Source organism: Columba livia, chromosome 8 (genome assembly GCF_036013475.1).
Source record: "Columba livia isolate bColLiv1 breed racing homer chromosome 8, bColLiv1.pat.W.v2, whole genome shotgun sequence".
Classification (NCBI taxonomy): domain Eukaryota; kingdom Metazoa; phylum Chordata; class Aves; order Columbiformes; family Columbidae; genus Columba; species Columba livia.
The window spans coordinates 5,760,782-5,780,843 of NC_088609.1; the positions used below are offsets into that span (position 1 = coordinate 5,760,782).

The 20,062-nt window shown below is 42.0% G+C and overlaps 1 protein-coding gene across 8 annotated transcripts in view; it reads left to right on the forward strand.

The window, feature by feature from the left end:
* SMG7 (SMG7 nonsense mediated mRNA decay factor) overlaps positions 1–20,062 on the forward strand; it is a 53,169-nt gene that overhangs the window by 16,806 nt on the left and 16,301 nt on the right. For 6 of the 8 annotated variants that reach the window (XM_065070809.1, XM_065070808.1, XM_065070811.1 and 3 more), the window contains 11 exons: positions 4,133–4,164; positions 5,456–5,573; positions 6,512–6,644; positions 9,634–9,805; positions 10,653–10,724; positions 11,409–11,559; positions 11,891–12,026; positions 14,449–14,611; positions 16,208–16,364; positions 19,215–19,285; positions 19,621–19,681. In XM_065070809.1, coding sequence (XP_064926881.1) covers positions 4,133–4,164; positions 5,456–5,573; positions 6,512–6,644; positions 9,634–9,805; positions 10,653–10,724; positions 11,409–11,559; positions 11,891–12,026; positions 14,449–14,611; positions 16,208–16,364; positions 19,215–19,285; positions 19,621–19,681 — 1,266 coding nt within the window. The remainder of the gene's footprint in view (positions 1–4,132; positions 4,165–5,455; positions 5,574–6,511; positions 6,645–9,633; positions 9,806–10,652; positions 10,725–11,408; positions 11,560–11,890; positions 12,027–14,448; positions 14,612–16,207; positions 16,365–19,214; positions 19,286–19,620; positions 19,682–20,062) is intronic. The other 2 variants (XM_065070810.1, XM_065070813.1) reach the window with 1 other exon arrangement.

Sequence of the window (20,062 nt, forward strand, 5' to 3'; positions counted from 1 at the left end):
GTATACCCAGTTGGATTCATTACCCATTTTGGTACTGAAAATCCTCAATTCCTTATCAAGGGGTTTGCATTACTGTGATTTGATAAGGGAACTGATACAGATGCTGATGCTTCAGGGCTGCCAGGGGAAAACCGAGTGGAGTTCCCCCTTCAGCCATGGTGGAAAGCAGAGCATTGTGTTCAGTGTTTATTTTGTAGGGCTTGTCATGGCATAGAAGTTCTTGCCTGGCTCATCCTCACTGTGTGAATGTGGTGTAAGTGAAGCTTGACTTGGACCAGTGGAACTTTCCAAAATAGTGCATGTTAACTGTCTAACACAAGACTGCTGTTTTGAAAAATTTGGCTTGGTTTTATTTGCCTTTCTCTGTGCTTGATGAGGAAGCTTGATAGCAAAACCAGTAGAACTGATATTGCCCTCTTACAGATGCGGTGTGGTGTATGGAGAACTGAAGTTTTTTTATTCTCCATGCTTTGAATTATAACGGAATTGAAGAATGTAGGTTGAAACACAGATGAGCTGTTTTGGGGTCAACAGTGAAATAGACCCATTTGTTTAGTGCTACATGAATGGAGTTCAAAGGCAGGGGGTAATAAGAGGATTAGGATACTTAATTTACAAATGTTAATGTTGTGCTGTACAGGAGAGAACGGACGGTTCAGAGTATGGATTTAGGCCGCTGGTTTTCCATGGTGTTGGGAGCAACACGTGGCTGTGGGGAGGGCTTGCTTTGCATAAAGGGGCCTTAGTGTTTCAGAAAATGCTTCTGGACTTTCACTGAGCAATCGAATATTTAACCAGTGTGCGTGGGAGAATCATCCCCATATTTGTAGGGCTTCTCTAGTGTTTATCAGCCGAAGGGGAACAACTGATTTTCTTTGTCTGCTTGGGGAAAATTCAACTGATTAAGAATGGTAAAAGCTTGAAAACAAAATGCGTCTGTCTCGTCTTCCTTTGCTAAATCCGGTGGTTCATTCCAGGCTGAACGTAGTGTCTGGGTTCCCCTGAGTTACAGTAAAACAAGACTTTGTATACTGCCAGGTTTTTAAGAGGAGAAAAGTTTCCTTTGCCATCTGTGGGTACTCAAATGTCAATATGTGTTATACCTTCAGAATGTCAGAAGAAAGTCCTGACTGTTGTCTTTTAAAATGCTTAAACATTTCAAATATTTTAATAAAATGAAAGTTCCTTTAGCTGTCAAACTATTTGACTGAATTGAACGATAGGCTTTTGTATCTGACTTTTGAGTTGAACTAAAGCATGGGCTAAATTATATTTGGTTAGGAAGTCATAAAGAATAGCTATCACAATATATCAAGATGATGTATCATCTAACAGAGATGCTTGAAATACAACTTTCTGAACTGTGGTTTGTGCTTATTTGGCTTCGGACCAGCAAACTCAGGGAAACTTGCCTGAACTGCTGAGTCCAACTGGGCAAGGAGGTACTTGAGAATATTCTCAAAATGATAAAATGTGTAAGCAGGTTTGTTTGCAGGCCACGGATTTTTGCACCAGAATGAGTCATTGTAATGCAAATTCAATATGAGGCCGTGCAAGAAAATATATGGACAAAAAGGCATGTTAAAAGCAGCTTGATGATGGAAGGAATGACCTGCACCATCAGAAACTCTTGCTGTTATCAGTGAACTCCAATTCGTGCCCAGTAGAAGTCTCTGAGCACCAGCGAAGGCTCCTCAGTGACATTCTTTCAAGGAAAAGGCAATGCATCTTTCCTCTTGAGATGCTAATATTTTGCTACTCCTGTGGAACACATTTGGTACCCAGACTGCTCTCTCTTATCATGGTTTAGCTATGGTAGGTGCAGTTGGTTTAACCAAAAGTTGTTTTTAGGTGGAAATGAGAAATGCCAGACCCACTTTCTAATTTGTTTGGCCCCTAGGAAGTATTGAAATAACATCTGTACATGTTATTAAAAATTACAGTGATTATCAGCTCAGTGTAGCTTGTTGCAAACTTATTAAGTATAACAGGCAGTTTGCTGTATGTCTAGTGAAGAGATTGGCCCTAAAAGCTCTTGTTCTGTGAGCCCATGAGTATTGCCTTCCAAAAAAGGTGTTCTAAAAAGAAATCTTTCTGATAAAAGTTCCGGTCTGGCCATGTTGTTAGGGATATGCAGTTACGGAGCATCTGTCCGCAGTTGCACTGCTGTAGGGGTTGAGGCTCACTGCATCTAAATTCTCCAGGCAACAGCTGCTCAGAACTTTATGAAAAGAAGCCTTCAGAATGGTGCTACTTGTAGTTCCCCCTTTAAAGATTCATACTTAAGGTAGTGGAAGGTAGTTCTGCACAAGCCATTTTCAGAGGAGCAGTTCTTGGCTTTTACAGGACAGAGCCTTTTTGCCTGCAGGAGAATTTTGGGCTCAGCTTTGCCCAAGCAGCACTGTGTCTCCTTCTTGGGCCGAGCCTCTCGGTAGGATTCACGACTTTGGCAATGCAGTTTGTGTTCTCAGCTCAAAGAAAAAGTTTGCAGAACTGGTGGGTGTTTAAAGTGTGCCCCAAACTGTATTAACTTGGCTGGCCGTTTAAAAAAGGGAGACTTCTGCATTGAAGCAACTCAGCTCTTCTTTCTGAGCAGCGGCGTTTCCAGCTGCCAAGTCAGAGCATCACAGAACGGGCTCAGCTTTGCGCTCGATTAGACGTGCAGGTCAGAGTCACAGAGGCTCCTGGGGTGCAGCATGCAGAGATTGCCGTCCTTCCTTGGCTCCTCTTAGCTGTGCAGGGGGTAGAAACCTGCTTTTTCCATCCTGCTACCCGCCGTGGTGGGGAGGGCATCACTGAGCTGCCTTTTCTGACCTCCGTGGTGATCAGGCAGAAATGGTTCTTGGGCTTTCAGCTTTCTCATGACACAATATCTAAAATTTTCCTTGCTTGTCTGCCAGCAAGAATAGGTTGTATCTTCTTCCAACGTACCCTGTTGTTAGTTGAAAAAAAGATGATTTCTTTCAAGAATGCATTAATACAACTTAAAAGAAAGTTGGAATTTGTGAAGCAGGTGAGGAGCGTGCTGATTTACTTCTGGCACCAGTTAAGATATTCTTAATTAATGTCCTTGGAGCATCCCATTGCTTCTTGGATGGTACACTGTGGTGAGCTGCTATAGGTAATTTTTTCATTTGATAAATAGAAATTTTGTGAAGGGACTTACCAACATGCATCACCCTAGCAAAGCACTGACACTGGTATGATATCTTTTGAATCCTGATGTGGACCTCAAAACCTTCCCTATAATTTGTGGCCAGTAGGTAGAACCCAGAACAACTTGAAAAACTGTTTTTACAGTCACCACAACTTCACAGTGGCAGGAGGGTGTATATGCCTGTGTCTGAAGCCTCTTTATGGTTGAGGTGGTGCTTTCTCCTAGCTCTTCGTTCTTGCCCAAGCTGGCATCCGACTTTCATTTTAGACACAGTGTGACTTTCATCTGGTTTTTTTTTGGTGGATGGAGGTGGGTATTTCGTACAGTAGGAAGATGTCTGGTGTGGAAAGCTCACACTCTGTAGTTACCATTCTGTTTGTGTGTTCTGTTTGTTCTTTTTTCTTGAAAACCTGATCAAACCATGATTTTAGGGAGGCAGTGCAAGGGATAAGATTAATTGGGGAAGCCATTGTCTTTTTATTGCCTCTCCTTAAGGAAATCTAGTGCAGGACAGAGGGGCAGGAGGGCTGTGGTGATGTGCTGACAGGCATCCATGGGAGTTTGCTTCGTTCTCTGTTGGCTGCTGCATTTGATGTGTGGCAACTTGGAGTTACTATCAAATTCCCAGTTACAGGTAAGCAGGTCTTATTAAAATCAGCAGGACACTGCTGCCAGGTAAAGCTTCGAATATGGTGTAAGGGTTTTCTAGTTTATATGTTTTTCTGAAAGAGACTTAGGCTAAGCAGGGAAAAGACCTGACTTTTGTTCTGGTGTGAATTAGAAGAAATCAAACCATTCAACAACAGTAGCTCAAATCCCTACTGCAGGGGGTAAACTATGGCAGTGGAGGTTGTAGGCAGCCTCTATGGAGCTGGTTCCACGTCCTCTACTCACTGTTGCATGAATGTGCTTTAGCATAATTCAATTATTTTGATCAGTCTGTTTCTGATTTATTGTTTTATTGTTTTCCTACAGGCAGGCAGAAGTCCTGAAGGCTGACATGACAGGTAATTGCCTTTATTATACAGTTGATATAGCTGCTAATACTTGGTTCCTCGTTTTGTTTGCCTTTTCTGTGTTCCTTATGTTTATCATTCCTAAGAATTCTCTGGAAAGTGAGTGACATTATGTTGACGGTTTGTCCTCTGTATTTAAATTAATAGCACTTCAACAGCTGCACCCTTCTTTCCTGTGTCTAAAATACATGTATTTTTGAAGTTGACTTGGAGTGTTTTAAAAAATTTGGAGATGGAGATTGCGTTCCTACTCCTCTCCCGTCGTGTTCTCCTTTTGGGGATGAGAAAGAGCCTCCTGCCCAGACTGCCACAGGCACTGCTGTGCTTGGGATTAGCCAAGATCTGGTTTTGAGAGACCTGGCTGATGGAAATGATGATCTGAATGCTACCACAGGTGTTACAAAAGTGATGCTACGAAATGCTACAATCTCTGTTTTAAGCTCTACGTGTTTATGGAAAAATGGAAATGGTTTATCTAAATGTATCAGCCAAGCAGTGCAAGCAGCTTGTCTAATGAACCTGTGCTTAACTGCGCTCACCGCCTCGGTGCGGTACACAGAGCAGGTGGTGCGGTCCCCACAGGAACATTTTAACTGCCTGGATCCGTTTAACCCAGCAGGAGCGGCTACACCCTCAGCAGAACAGCTTCCCGGGGGTGAGGCCGCCCCCTGTGCTCCCGCAGCCCCAGCTCGGGGGATTTCACAGGGAAATTAGGCTTGGGTAGTAGGGAACAGCGTTTGTGTTCTCCCGCAGTGACAGAAAGCAGATGGCTACCAAAGACGTAGAAAATGGCAAGCATGCAGCAGCGCTTGCCCAGAGTGTCCTTCTAAATGCCAACAGCGCTGGCTCTAGGGACTGTCCTACTTAGCATCCCTTGATGGACTTTTTTTTTCCTAATAATTTTTTCAGGCGACTCTGGACATTTTTCTAAATTCATCCGGTGGCAAGAAGTTCTGCAGCTTAATGACTTACAGAGAATCGCCTCCTTGTATCTGTTTTGTTTATTTGGTTTGGGGTTTTTTTGTCATTTTAATTTATTTTAACTTCCCAGCTGCTGCCTTTGCTCATGTCTCGTTATGGTGTTGTAGGAGACTCGTCAGTTAATCAGTGGTCAGCCCCTCTGTCATTGTTGTATTTCACTGTTCTGATGAATCTATGATAAAAGCGCGTTTGACGCCTTACACTGTGCTGTGTTCTTTCCTTCCGTGAGTGGGTGAAAGATCAGTTGGAATAACTCTGAGTATTACAAAAACCGTTGTGTCTTTGTTTTTTTGTTGCTCAGATTCAAAGCTGGGTCCAGCAGAAGTCTGGACATCCAGACAGGCTCTACAGGACTTATATCAGAAAATGCTAGTGACTGATTTGGAATATGCTTTGGATAAAAAAGTGGAACAGGACCTGTAAGTACCTCAATAAATTCATGTGTATATGTAATCCAGGCTGATGCGCAGGAAACCCAGAGACTTTTAGAAAGTGATTGTGTCCTGTGAAATGGTTGTCCTATTTCCTTTAAAATGAGGGCTATGCTGTGAGTGAGAGATGAGAACGCACTGCAGAGTCGATGGAGAGCGTTCAGTAGGTCAGTACTTTACCTCTGGCAGTCAGCAGCAGCTGTGTCAGGCAGGAGGGCGGTTTGGTGAGCCAGATGGAAGGGAGAGTTTGGAATTTCCAGAAAGGAGGGGATTTGCCTGATGTAATCACCTGGGCCTTTGAGCCGGGTCTAACAGGAGTTCAGTAGCTGCTAAAGACCCTGACTTTTAAGCCCTCTGAGGTAGGGCTGGGCAGAGGGAGGAATATCAGGAGAGAACTTGGCTGGGGTGCTCAGGGCACATGAAGAATCAGGGTAAGATCCTGCTGGGTTTTCCCCATGCCCCAAGTCTGTTCCCTGTTAGTTAAGATGCAGACCTGGCTTGTCACAGGTTTAGTTAAGAGAAGGACATGGTTCTTCCAGCACTGAGAGGAGGAAGATGAGCAGGCTGGCTGGGTTATCCTGTCCATGCCTCCAGATGCTGAATGATTTTTAACTCGAATTTTTATACCGCACATCCTGTTGTCAGAAGAGAGAGCAATGCTGCCTAAACCAGAACAATTACAAGCAAATATTGATGCTGTTACATTGTTAGCTATACAGTATCAGGATTGGTTTCTCTAGTTGTGAGAGGTGAGGACCAGTAATTCTTCCATATTTAACGTTATTTCTAATCTGAATGTTGTCTGAACTTGAATATACTTCATTTTCACATGTGATGCTATGTAATTAAACAGTTTCTTGTTGCTTTTGTTGTCTGCATAAGGCACTTCCAAAGTAAAAAAAGGAAAACACTTCTTTTGTTTGCAGTTGGAATCATGCCTTTAAAAATCAAATCACAACGCTGCAGGGTCAGGCGAAAAACAGAGCAAATCCAAATCGGAGTGAAGTTCAGGCAAACCTTTCTCTGTTCTTAGAGGCAGCTAGTGGCTTCTACACACAGGTGAGTTGCAAAAAAATGTCTGTGGTATATTTGTGTAGTCTGGAAGAAAATGTGCTTCAGCCTTATGCTGCGAGTGGGTCCTTTACAGAGCTGTGGCTGTTAGATCTCCTGTGCTACTCCAGCCACTGCTCGTGAGAAATGAGCTCTGGTATCATACCAGCATGAAAAACTAGTTTCTTGCTATCTGAGTATACATTTGTTGCCTTCTTGAGGTCCTTTGTACCTGAATCATCAGGCTATGGGGAGGTCTGGCCTTCACTGACTCACCAGTCCCTCTTGAAACCATTTATTCTGGTCTTTGTAGTAATCTGTGATGAAGAATTCTGTATTTTAATTGTAATGTCTTAAGAGAAAGACCAACAAAACCCCACCTGGGCCCAACAAACATGTTAAACGATGGTTTCATTGTACTCTTATTTTTTTATGCTATTTCTCTACAAATTCTCATTCACCTTCTCATTACTAGGCCTGAATTCATGGGAGATTGTTTATCCTTCACTATGCAGGGGAATCCTTTTTAAAAGAAGGAGTTATGACAAAGATAATAAGTTTTGTTCTTGGCTCCAGTCACTCAGAAACAGGTGCAGAATTCCAAAATGCGGATGCACTGATGATTTGTGTGATGGCTTAATGTGTTGTGCTTTGTTGTGTGTCTCTTCCTTGTAAATCCTGGTGCCATTGGTGAGCACAGAGTTAAGTTTTCTAAGAACCATCTGTGTACATACTGCACACATATCTGAATACGGCTCTTTTAATGATAATAGCTTAGTGCCCACTACAGCTGTGTGTTTAAGTAGCGTGGATGTCCCCAAGAGTATTGTGTTACATCTATAAAATACGTTGCTTTACTGCTTTTTTGATCAAGACTCTTAGGCTTTACAAGCACATATTCAGTCTCAATTCTATACTTTTGTCAACCATTATTTAGAATTGCAAACTTCATTTATGGGAGTTTTTCTTCCCCTTAACCAAAGCTGGATTGTTGAGTGCTCTTGAGCTGAGTATCTTTTGCAGGGTTTTCAGTTAATTGCAGAAGGGTTGTGACTCCTCTTCATCTATTTATTCCTTACTGTCAGTTTTTTGCCCGTACTTTCTTTCCAATGGTAGATTTCAGCTCGTAGATTATGGAGATTAAGAGTCAGCGTGTGGCAGTGACCTTAATATAGATAACTTTGCCTTTCTTTCATTTTTTCCCCCCCTCATTTGGTGAATGCTTCAGCAGCATTGTCACTGCTGAATCCTCTGTCTCAGGTATTGGTCTGACTAGACTTTGTGGCTGGTTTGCCCCTGCCTCAGGTTACAACACACACAGTAGGTCAGTCTTGCCACATCAGTTCCTACCTTGATTCTGAACATCTGCAAGACAACCCCAGGTTGGTTTGTTTGGGGTTTTTTGGGTCGTGTCCCCCCCGCCACACCCAAATCTGTGTGATTATCGTTATTATTTCCCCTTCAGCATTGTTTTCTGGAAAGCTTCTTATTTGAAGCAGCCAGTTTGACAGGCTGTGGTGGGGTTGCCAAGGGTTTTCTTCCATCTCCAGCATTTGTCTTGCAAAAGCCTTGTTCTTCCCTGCAGTGTGCTGGGGAATTTTGCTCATTTTGTGTATGACACTACAAACTGCGTTGTCTTTCACCGTTTGCTGTGATGTTAATCGTCCCATTTTTAGTTTAAACATTTTGCTCAGGCAAGATACCTGCTCTCCATCTGCGAGGCCTGTGCAAATGACATCTTTGAAAGGGAGCGCGCGTTCTCCTAATTCAGCATGTAGGAAGCTGTCAAGTTTCTCTCTTTTATCCAGCTTTCATCTGTGAGATCCCTCTCTTTTGGGGATTTTTATCTACTGTATAAAAGACAGAGCAAAAGGGGAGGGAGGTATAACACAAACCTTTTCCTGCAGCAAGCAAAAGCACCACATCACAGGTTTCGCCGTTGACAGAGCGCGCATCTCCGTCACCCCTTCAATGTGCCTTCATCTGCAAGCAGAACCCTCCTGCAGGTCTGTTTTATTTGGAGACAGATTATGTTCCCAGCGGGGAGAAAGTCTGTCAATTCTTACTTTCATTTTCAACTTGTAACAGTAGAACAAACACTTTTCGTCGCTATGTGGTTACTGTTACTTTCCGAAGTGTTTGCTGGAGTTTCCTTGTGAAAAACTTCAGAAGCGCTAATTAGAGTGGAAGAGTTCAGATTTTCCTTCAGTCAGCTTTTGAGATATTTGAACAAGTAGCTGATGCCTTGTTCTTTGAAAGAGTCTCACTGTTAGCTTGGCACAAAGGTTTGCTGACAGCTCAGCCGCTGAGCTGTTAGCCACGCTTGCCTGGTGTTGCTCACAAACTTGGTGCTGAAGTTTAAGTCAGGGTAGTGCTGTTTCTTATGCTGGAACAAGGTGCTTTGGGGGATCCGTGGCATTCCTTCCCCTTATTTCCAGAGAATGGTGTTGCTTCATCAAGGGATTAAAAAGAATGTCTTCCTCTTGAGTGCTCTATTTACAAACCAAACAAAGCCAAACAGTAACAACAAAACACTACAAAAGCAAACAACCCGCAAACAAACAAAAAACAACCAACCGAAGAGAAACAAAGCAAAAAACCACAAAACAAACTAAACCAAACACAACAACAACAAAACAAGCAGAACACAAAACCTGACAAGATTTGTAGATCTCCGATAGTTGATGTCCTGATGCGCGCTTGGTAACTTAAATATCGCAGAAATTAAGTCGCTTGCTGGTTTGGGATGCACAACTCTCTTTTACAGAAGTAAAACTTTTCCTCATGGTTCTGAGCAGAATAACGCAGTGTGGAGCTCAATGACTTCTGTATGGAGAATACAATTTTAAGTCTCTCTTTCAGTAACCAAGGCTTGTTCGCTTCAAACAGGATTAACTAATCCACACCTCTGAGTGATGCTCTTTTAGTTTTGCCTGTTGTTTCAATGCTTTTCTGATTACTCTCTTGAGCTGCTACTAAACGAGACCTGTTTTTCTAGTTATTACAGGAATTGTGCACAGTTTTTAATGTAGACTTGCCGTGTCGTGTAAAGTCTTCCCAGCTGGGGATCATTAGCAATAAACAGACGCACACCAGCGCCATAGTGAAGCCGCAGTCTAGCTCCTGCTCTTACATCTGCCAGCACTGCCTTGTCCACCTGGGAGATATCGGTGAGTTTTTGAAGGAAAAAGAGGTAGGATGCTGTGTTCTACCTGCGTTCAGCCCTCATGTACCATCTGCATGTACCTTGGGCATCTCTGAGACCGAGCGCACTTCAAATTAACAGCTGGTAGCTGATTGTACGTTTGGTGGTTGCTGCAGGGGGAAAGGTGTGGAAAGCGATGCTGTTAGACCTTTGTAATGTGTGTTACCCATTAACGCGTGGAGACAGTTAATCACAAGCTTTCTAGTGACTTGCTAGAATCTGTCTTCTGGTGTACTAATCATTTTGTAGCTGGTAGGCACAGCGAAATGTCGAAACCGGCAACGATTACAAAAGCTTGTTGCAGCAGGTTAGCGTACTTCTCCATTTCAGAACATTACTTTTAAATCTTGTGTACAACAGCCACAGTTAGAATTCCAGCCTTTCATAAACATCGTTTCTCTTTTACTTTAAGTTCAACAGGGTTATTTCTTTGTTTATTAGAGTAGAACTATGTGTTGTAGAAAATTCTCTTTTCACAGCAATTTGCAGTTGCTTTTGTGATAACCTAAAAGTAGATCTGGTTGCTGATTGTGCAAAGTAGTATGAAAAATATTTCTTGCTGTCTGGAGGTGATGCTTTTGGCACAACATCTTTCTGAATAAGCTGTGATAATAGGATCTGAGGAAAAAGAACCACCTTAAAATTCAACATTTTGAATTTCACGCTGCTTGGTGTAATTATATGTTCTTCTAATGCCTGTTTCTAAAACAATAGTAAAATGCTCTTCAGGTAAACTGGGTTGTATTAAGGTAGGTGCAGGAGAGTTGAATTTTTTGTCTCAACTTGTTTTTATTTTGTGTTTGTTTTCTTAGCTCGCTATAGGAATCAGACCAGCCAGGCAGAGTCTTACTACAGACATGCAGCTCAGCTCGTCCCTTCTAATGGTGAGTCTGGGATACCTTTTATGTTCATATTTCCACAGGAAGATTTAGGGTTTTGATTTTCTTGTATGGCAGTTGGAAACCTTCCTCCCCAAATACCCAAAACAATCCTGCAACAATTTACCTGTTGATAAATCATTTAGACAATAGCTGTTTGCTTGATCCGTGCTGCTTGTCTCCTTTTTGTGAAGATTAAAAGAAAACCCACACAACAAAGAGTTAATGCACAGCTTCACTCTAAGGCTTCGCAAATGCTGCATTATACTGTGCAATGTTCATATGTTATAAAGTACAATGAATGAAAACTTGTCTACCAGCAGAATTTTATATTGTTTGTTCACATGCCAGTTTGTAAAGTTCAGTCGCTAAAATCAGACTTTTCAAGTTGCTTCTTTAGTTCAGGTATCTAGCTTTTTACACCATATTTGTTGCTCAATTTTAAAGCATAGGTTTAAAAAAAAAAAATAAAATAAAGAAAAAAAAACCACAACAACCAAACAAGGTAAAATATACTGGAAGTTTGGATGCTTTTTCATTTCAGTGATACCAATGTGAGGCTGGAGTAAAAGAGTCAGCAAATGAATCTGAACCTTGTATGCTGAAGATTTTAGGACTTTGTGCTCCCTTTTAAGTTGACCACAGTTATTGTGAAACCTAGCACACTCAACTTGTCTTTTTCTCCCTTAGGTCAGCCTTATAATCAGTTGGCTATTCTAGCTTCCTCCAAAGGAGACCACTTGACCACAATTTTCTACTACTGCAGAAGCATTGCTGTGAAGTTTCCTTTCCCAGCTGCCTCCACTAACCTACAAAAAGCACTTTCTAAAGCACTGGAAAGGTAAGACTAAGCATAATGTGCTTCTGCTCGGATAAGGTGGTGGAGACTTCTTCCAACTGTACCTGCCTTGCCACAAGTTATTTGTATTTGGTAGTAAAACCAGAAGTTTCTCGACCCCTTACACATGTATGAAGCAAAAAACGGTTTGTGTCTAGGATGCTCCCAAGTGTGAATAATGAACGCAGAAAACAAGCATCTTGTGCCACCATGAAAAAGTAGCTTTGCATGGACATTCCTCCTTTCTTGAACTCCATAGAAAAACTTCGTAATGTTATGTGCAGCTGTGTTTAACTCCAAAGACTGAAGTCGAGTGTTTCTGTTCTGAATGTAGTCGTGATGAGGTGAAGACTCGATGGAGCGTGTCTGACTTCATCAAGGCATTTATTAAATTCCATGGCCATGTGTACCTGAGTAAGAGCTTGGAGAAGCTGAGCCCTCTTCGAGAAAAGCTGGAAGAACAGTTCAAGGTTGGTTCTAGCAACACATTAATGAGTGTATTGAGGAGACTATTTTTAGCAGCTGAGTTCTGAAATTACAGTCCAATAATTTTTTCACATATTAAAATACAGGAAGCTCAAATAGCCAGTTATGGAAGGTTTGTACCGGAGCTGACACTGGATAGTTCTGTTGACTTCTGCAAATAGTAGGATCTTTTTCCTCTGTGGCATGTGCTGTGTTATTAGTGAAAATACAGGAGAAATCAATGACTACAGTTGATTTTTCTACCTTTTAACATGCTGTAGTGAGTTGAGAGAAGGGAACGGAGCTGGGGGAGGGGCTGGAGCACAAGTGTGATGGGAGCAGCTGAGGGACCTGGGGGGTTCAGCTGGAGAACAGGAGCTGAGGGGAGACCTTCTGATCTCTGAACTGCCTGAAAGGAGCTTGGAGCCGGGTGGTTGGGCTCTGCTGCCAAGGAGCAAGGTCCAGGACCAGAGGAAACGACCTCAAGTTGCACCAGGGGAGGTTGAGGTTGGATCTGGGGAACAATTTATTCCCAGAAGGAGTTATTAAACATTGGAACAGGCTGCCCAGGGCAGTGGTGGAGTCACCATCCCTGGAGGGGTTGAACAGATGCGGAGATGAGGTTCTCAGGGACATGGGTTGGAGATGGACTTGGCAACATGAAGTTGACAGTTGGACTCTATCTTAAAGGTGTTTTCCAACCAAATGATTCTGTGATTCTTGGATACCTGTGAAAAGCACTTGATTCATCTGGGAAGTCTTGGTGCAGTTGCCTAAGGAGTTTTGAGAGCTTCATTTTTGGATGGTGTTCATCCACTCCCACTGGTTATTAAGACTTCTTTTAATCTTCCTCAGAAAACTTGTCTCTCCTGACCGCAGTTTGCATTTGAAAACTATGTCCAGTACAACCTTAATTTGTGTGCGGACTAGAACTATTCAGAACACGTTTCCTCTGGAAAATACAGGAGTACCCATTAATTATATAGCCAGTTCATTAAGTTGAACAATACAGCAAAGACTGAAACAAAGAGAATTTTGTAAGGAATTTATAAAAGGTAGTACAATTTCAAAGTGGGCATTATATTAACTGTTATATGCCTTTTGGGAACTGCTCTGCTTCAGCATCTTCATTCGTGGAAAATGAGCAGGTAGTATGGGTACATTCAACAGAGCAAATGTAGTGGGTGCTTGTCAAAATTAAGAAAGGGGGAAATGGTCTTAGCAGATAAAGAATTGCAAATGTTCTTTACAGTGCCTGTTTGCATTTTTGCATCGAATTGGGCTGCTAGACCAAGGTCCAAACATTCCTTCAAATAAAACAGACAAAACCCACTGCTTGTGAATGGCAGGAGCTTTCAATGTGAGCTGCTTGAACGCTGGGAGTTGATGTTGTTTTAAAATTAAATAATTGTTTCTTTTTGTGTGTGTGACTGTGGAATGAGTGCTGCCTTTTCCACAATGCTTATAATCAATAATTATGAGCATTGCTCAGGCATGTGGAAAAGTCTAATTTTTCTGAACTGATCCTGGGTGTTCAAAGAGCTAATTGAGCCTGGCTTTGTTGCTTAGATTACTTTGTTGTTTATATTATGCAACATAAGGCTTAATTTTCTAGGAGAGCAGTTGCGGGGTTAGGAGTGTTCAGCCAGGCCCATGGTTCTGCTCCCGACAAGCTCTGCTGGTTTGAGTTGTTGGTTTCACACCCTTTACTAAAAATCAAGGTTGAACATGGAGCTTAAACCTCGTCCTGATGCTTATGCTGGTTAATCCACTTGTCTCCCTGACTGTTGTTTCTGAAGATAAGTTTGTTGTGGTTTAGGTTTTATTTTTCCACAATGCTAAAAAAAAGCATTCAAGTTTCTTTTCCTGTTCTGAGAAAGGTGCCTTTTACAGCATAGTTACTGAAATGCATTTGTGAATAGCCCGTGCTCTTTTAGTCCACCGTGCCATTCCATGATCTGTGAAGTCAGATGTGGAATTAGTCTTTAATACAAAACCAAACAGTATTAAATTTTCCTGGGGTGTTGTTTTTTTTCTTAATGTCACCTTCTCTGTGCTGCTTCTTCCAAAGACTGAAAAATACAGTGGATATACATGCCTCCGCAATTCTTGCGTTGCAAGGCTGTCATTGCAACATTAAAGTCGCACTTACTCTGAAAGAGAACCGTATCCAAGGGGGTGTTGGTTTGTCATGCGTGTGAGTCGGTGTACGAGCAAAACCTTTGGCTTAACAGTGTGTGTCTGCCTGTGTCCCCTTGGGAAGCCCAGCGCTGCGCTAACACAGATAACCTGAAAATGAAATCTAGAATGAATGTCGCCTTCAGGGCAGAAACATTAGTCAAGCAGTGAAGTAGCAACTACTAATCCTTTCAAGCGTGTGCTTTGCCAAATAAAAATACGTATTTTGTACGTGTGTCTTTGTTGCAGAGGTTGTTATTCCAAAAGGCCTTCAACTCTCAGCAGTTAGTCCATATTACTGTTATCAATCTGTTCCAACTCCATCACCTGCGAGACTTCAGCAACGAAACGGAGCAGCACAGCTACAGCCAGGACGAGCAGCTCTGCTGGACGCAGTTGCTGGCTCTCTTCAGTGAGTAGGAAAATGAATTAACTTTTTTTTTATTATTTCTCTTTGGTTTTTATATGGAATCCATTAGCAATTTGCTGTCAGCATCGAGCTTAATGGCTGTGTAAGTGATGAGAATAGACGTTTCAGGAGACAGTTAAGAGAGGAGATGGTTGCACAGGATCATTTATGTCTAGCAGTGCTGGCTACCGCTGGATTTCTATACCTCACACTTAATCTGTTTGAAACCTCTCCGAACTCTGTGCCTTTTTCTTGATTCTGAAAGAGCATTTTAACCTGGGTGCCCGGATGGATCTGATTTAACAGAGGGTAGTCACTTGCTTGTGGGCTGCTTTGCAGTCAGCTGCAGCGTGGGGTTTGAGTTGCTTTGAATGGAGCTGATTCTGATTCAACAGGACTGAACTAGGACCTCAAGTGCTTCTGTGCTCTCGGTAATATCAAGTAGGAGATAAGAGGGACTCTAGACTCTGATCCAACCCATGATCGGTTTGGCCTTGTTCCTGAATGCCTAAATCTCTGAATAATTGAATTTCTCCAGGTTCTAGCCTAGAGACAATGTGACCATGACTACTGTGACTACTGTTTTTCAGCTTGTGTCTGAGCTGGCTGCCCGCACAGCCAGCTCCTCTGGATTTGTGTGCCTGCTGACCTGGGAAAGCAGATAAAATGCAGACAGATAGTTCAGTTGATCATTTCTAATAAATAAACAGATGAATGAATATTTTTGTAATGGGCTTGTCTCATCAGATTTTAACTTACCCAAATAATTTGCCACGACACTTAAAAAGGAAAAGGGGAGGAAACAGCCACCAAGATTCTGCTTTGTGGTAGAAAACTCTTTATTGGAAAGAAAAATGTTCTCATCTTCTGGTGGATTGTTTAAGTAATTGGGGTGGTTTGGTCTAAAGAACTAGCTCTAGGGTTTTATGGGTGGGATGTGTTTGATTAGGGGGTGGCTAGTAGATCGAGAGAGGTTCTCCTTCCCCTCTACTCCACCCTGGTGAGACCACATCTGGAATATTGTGTCCAGTTCTGGGCCCCTCAGTTCCAGAAGGACAGGGAACTGCTGGAGAGGGTCCAGCGTAGGGCAACTAAGATGATTAAGGGAGTGGAGCACCTCCCTTATGAAGAAAGGCTGAGGGAGCTGGGTCTCTTTAGTTTGGAGAAGAGGAGACTAAGGGGGGACCTTATCAATGTTTATAAATATATAAAGGATGAGTGCCATGAGGATGGAGCCAGGCTCTTCTCAGTGGCCAACAATGATAGGACAAGGGGAAATGGGATCAAGCTGGAACACAAGAGGTTCCGCTTAAATTTGAGAAAAAACTTCTTCTCAGTGAGGGTGGCAGACACTGGAACAGGCTGCCCAGGGAGGTTGTGGAGTCTCCTTCTCTGCAGACATTCAAAACCCACCTGGACATGTTCCTGTGCGACCTCACCTAGGCGTTCCTGCTCCAGCAGGGGGATTGGACTGGATGATCTTTTGAGGTCCCTTCCAATCCCAAGCATACTGTGATACTGTGATTTAGTCAACTTTCAAGTGTCATTTCCTCATGTCACTTTTTATTTTATTTCTTTTTCCCCTGCTCTGTTTTCTAGTGTCCTTTCTTGGAATTCTGTGCAAGTGTCCTTTACAAAATGACTACCAGGAGGACTCTGGGGCTGCATATCCTCTTCCAGCTGTGAAGGTTTCAATGGACTGGCTGAAGCTGAGGCCCAGTGTTTTCCAGGAGGCCGTGGTTGATGAAAGACGGTAGTGAGTGTTACTCTTTCTTTTGATACATTTAATTGCACAAAATAATAATAACTGATGCTATGCAAATTAGTAATGGGGAAAGTGATCGTATAAAACATTATTACAGAAATCAAAATGATACAGAATGTGTGTGCTAAAAAGTTAAGAAAACACAAAATGAGACTTGTGGGCTACATGAGCAAATTCACTGTTCTAATTGGCTTTAGGTTTGCATGTAACTTTTTTTAAGAGCAGAGGGATCTACTTTTAAATGTCTGGCTTGAGCATAACTACTGAGTGTACCCTTAGTCTAATCTGTTGTAATGATTTCTCAGCTTTATTGAGGTGGGTGGTGGGAGAACATTTGCCTTAATTTCACGCACTAAGCCACCTCTTGGACAGTACTGGAATCCGGTTTTCCTGGCTCATCATCTAGGAATTAAATTTAATTGAGCAGAGGGGGAATCTTTAAGTGTCAGCACAGGCGTTACTGTTAGCCGTTGCTCTGATTTTTTTTAATTTCTGCCTCTAATCTCATAAATTTGGGCTTAAATAGTTTAAAACTCACCAAATTTTTTCATAGCCTGTTCTCATAAATTATAGCAATTCAGTAAAGTGCTTCTGACTGCTTCACTGCAGATTGGAGTGACTGGTACAGACACAGTTGGATGAGTATTTTTTGTAGGATGGCCACTTTAGGTAAAACAGCGTGAAACCAGCTTGCTTAGCTGATCTTTTGTGATGTGCCACAGTGGTTTCAGCTCTCCTGGCGGTGTGTGATGTAAGATGCCATTGTAGCCAAGGCTTGTGTTTTCTGTGCATTGATGTATAGGAGGCAGGGTTTCCTAAAACCTCCGTTTGCTCAATGAGTAATAAAACTCGCTCAAATATGTGCAAAACCTAAAGCCCTGGAGCTCTGGGAACTTCAGTTCCTGAAGGCAAGATTAAGGAAAAGAGGAGTTCACAAATGGTTTTGAGATGGTAATAGGTATTACTGGATGAGTATTCTGAAGGAAGACTTTATACTGGTATTTAAATAGGGAAGATTATTACTTAATTTAAGGTAGTTCTTGCAGAGAGAAGATGCAGGCAGTGCTTCATGGAGTATCAAAGTAAGTCTTCAGGTGAGAATGTAGTATATTTTGAGTTAGCCAGGGTAGGTCCCTCTGCCCATAAAACTATCAGGCTCTCTTTAAAGAATGTGCCTGTCTTTTAAATCTGTAGTGTGATATTGTGGTGTTCTTGGTGCTCATTGTACAAGGGAGTTGTGAAGTGGGCAGCAAGCAGCTGTAAAACACGCAGCTGAACTTGAAGAGAAAGCTAAAATGCTGCTAAGATTTGTCAAAATGGGCATTAATTAGTAGCCATTAAATTTGTTGGCTCTATGAAGCTGAGGTGACTGTCTGTCTACCCCTCTGTTTGTAAGGATGAGAGTTTTATTTCTATTGGAAGATCTTAATAAAAGTCGTTCTTTGCAGATTATACAAACACACACCCCGCTTTATTGGCTGCTCTTTAAAACCGGGTGTCTGTTTTATGTTGAAAAATCTTTCTTACTCTGAATTCATTCTTAATTGTGCTCTTGGTTCTACAAATAACCCTTATTCCTTTTAAACTTGTGGTCAGTTGTCCTCACTTTGTGCTTATCCATTTTCCTGGGGATAATTAATCCTACCCCAAACCAAACAAGCAGGTGAAGTAAGAAGGAAATGTGTTTACCTGGAAAAGTAGATGAATCTGAAGGCAAGAACTGAGGACAGAAATTACTCTTATCTCTATTAGTGTGTGCTGTTTGGAAGTGAGTTTTCCAAGCCTGCCCTGTGCAAGCTACTTCAGGTCTAGATTTTTACATGTTTCACTACATCACTCTTCTTCAGAGATCTCTTATTATGAAACCTCGCTATTTCAAGTGTTGTGCAGGAAGCTGGCAGTTCACTGTAGGTTGCAACAGACCTGCACTCTCCCTTTTTTTCCTCCTTCTGTTCCTTGTCATCATGGGAAGGAGCTATTGCTTAGTTTAGTGCAGACAGTAAGCACAAACATCATGTTTTTGGTGCATGTTGCATTCTCCAGTCCAGGTGCTGGATGATGAGCAAGAGCCTAGCTGAAGAAGGATGGATTCATTTCACTAAAACCGAGCACAACGGGCATCTTCCTCAAATAGTTTCCAGTTCCCTCCATGGACTTGGTGCCCATCGCTAAACCAGAAGGGGGATGCTTGGATTTTTGGCTTGGAACTTTTAAAAACAGGAGAAAGCAGCTTGTTGGTCACAGTTAAACGTTAACCATCTATGGAGCGATCGTTGCGATTTTTAAATTATTTGCTCCAGGGCCTTTGGAAAGAATTTCCAGTTGCTGGTTGTACTGGCATTGCCAGTGCGGGGTAGGGAAACTGCCAGTTAACCTCTAGTTTAATGGCCTTACCCTTACTGGGACGTTTTTACCTTTCTGGTAACTGTTTCAGTGCTACAGTATGGTGTTAATGTTCACAGAACAGAAGTACTTCTGCACAGCTGTATCCTGATAAATCGTTTTGCTTCCCAGCTGATGAACAGTCAGCTTTGGACTCGAAAACAGGAATTGCAAACAGGTGCTCTGAATGTTTGCTCTTGCAATAGGTTTGTCTAATTAAATTCATAACTGGCTTTCTGACTTGCTGGATAACAAACACTGTGCTGTCTGGCTTCCTTGTTAACTTTAGATTGACTTTTTAAAAAGTTTTACGTTCTTTGAGAAAGCAATCTGTTCCCTGACACTTTGAAATTGAAGGATTCAAGGAAGCTGTGACTGAGTTCAGTGTTTTCTTAGCGAGGGGGTAGATTCCATATTTTGTAGTTCTCACTTATAGTTTGTCTCTTTTCTGGTTTGTAGCATATGGCCCTGGCTGATTTCTCTTCTAAACAGCTTCCAGCCTCATGAAGAAGATCTATCCAGTAACAATGGTAAGGATGCTTCTAGGCTGTGCTGTAAAGAACTGGGAACTTTGCATGTTTTTCCTGATGTTGTGGGGAATTGCAGTTGAAGAGCAAATAAGGGAGCAAGTTATCTTCTAGTATTGGTGCATGTGAGTGCTTTGCAAATGCTGCTTTCTTGTGTCGAGCAGACTTTGCTCTGCTTTATCATTCCTGAGGTCCTCGGATTGCAGGGTAGACTGGTACAGATGAGCATGTTAATAAAATTATTTACTATCTATGGTGACTTTCCTGCGTTATCTGCTTATGACACTGTACTCAATGCATTTGTGTTTTCCTTATGCTGTTTATTATCTATTCACCAGCAACCCCCCTTCCAGAAGAGTTTGAGTTGCAAGGATTCTTGGCTCTGAGGCCATCGTTCAGGTGAGTGACAGCTGAAGGAAACCCTACTCTTGCTGATGTCACTACTTCAATTAACATTGACCTGTTCCTTACAATATCTTATTTATGAGTACTTACTACTGTATGGACTGATGTAGGTATCTTTGCAAAACAACTGTAGTAGATAATGCAGTAAAACTCTAGGGAAAGTCATGAACTTATAACATTGCTCATGACTTTTTGTTTTCCTTCTGTAGTTTTCAGACTAGTAAACTGAAATGGAAAAATATAATAAGTGAGGAAAGGAATAGTTTGACATGAAAACTGCTCGATGTGTTTCTGCTTTGCTGATCTTTTTGCACTATTTTAACTGTGTCCCTGTACCTAATATCATGCACAAATGCTGACTAAATATTAGATGTA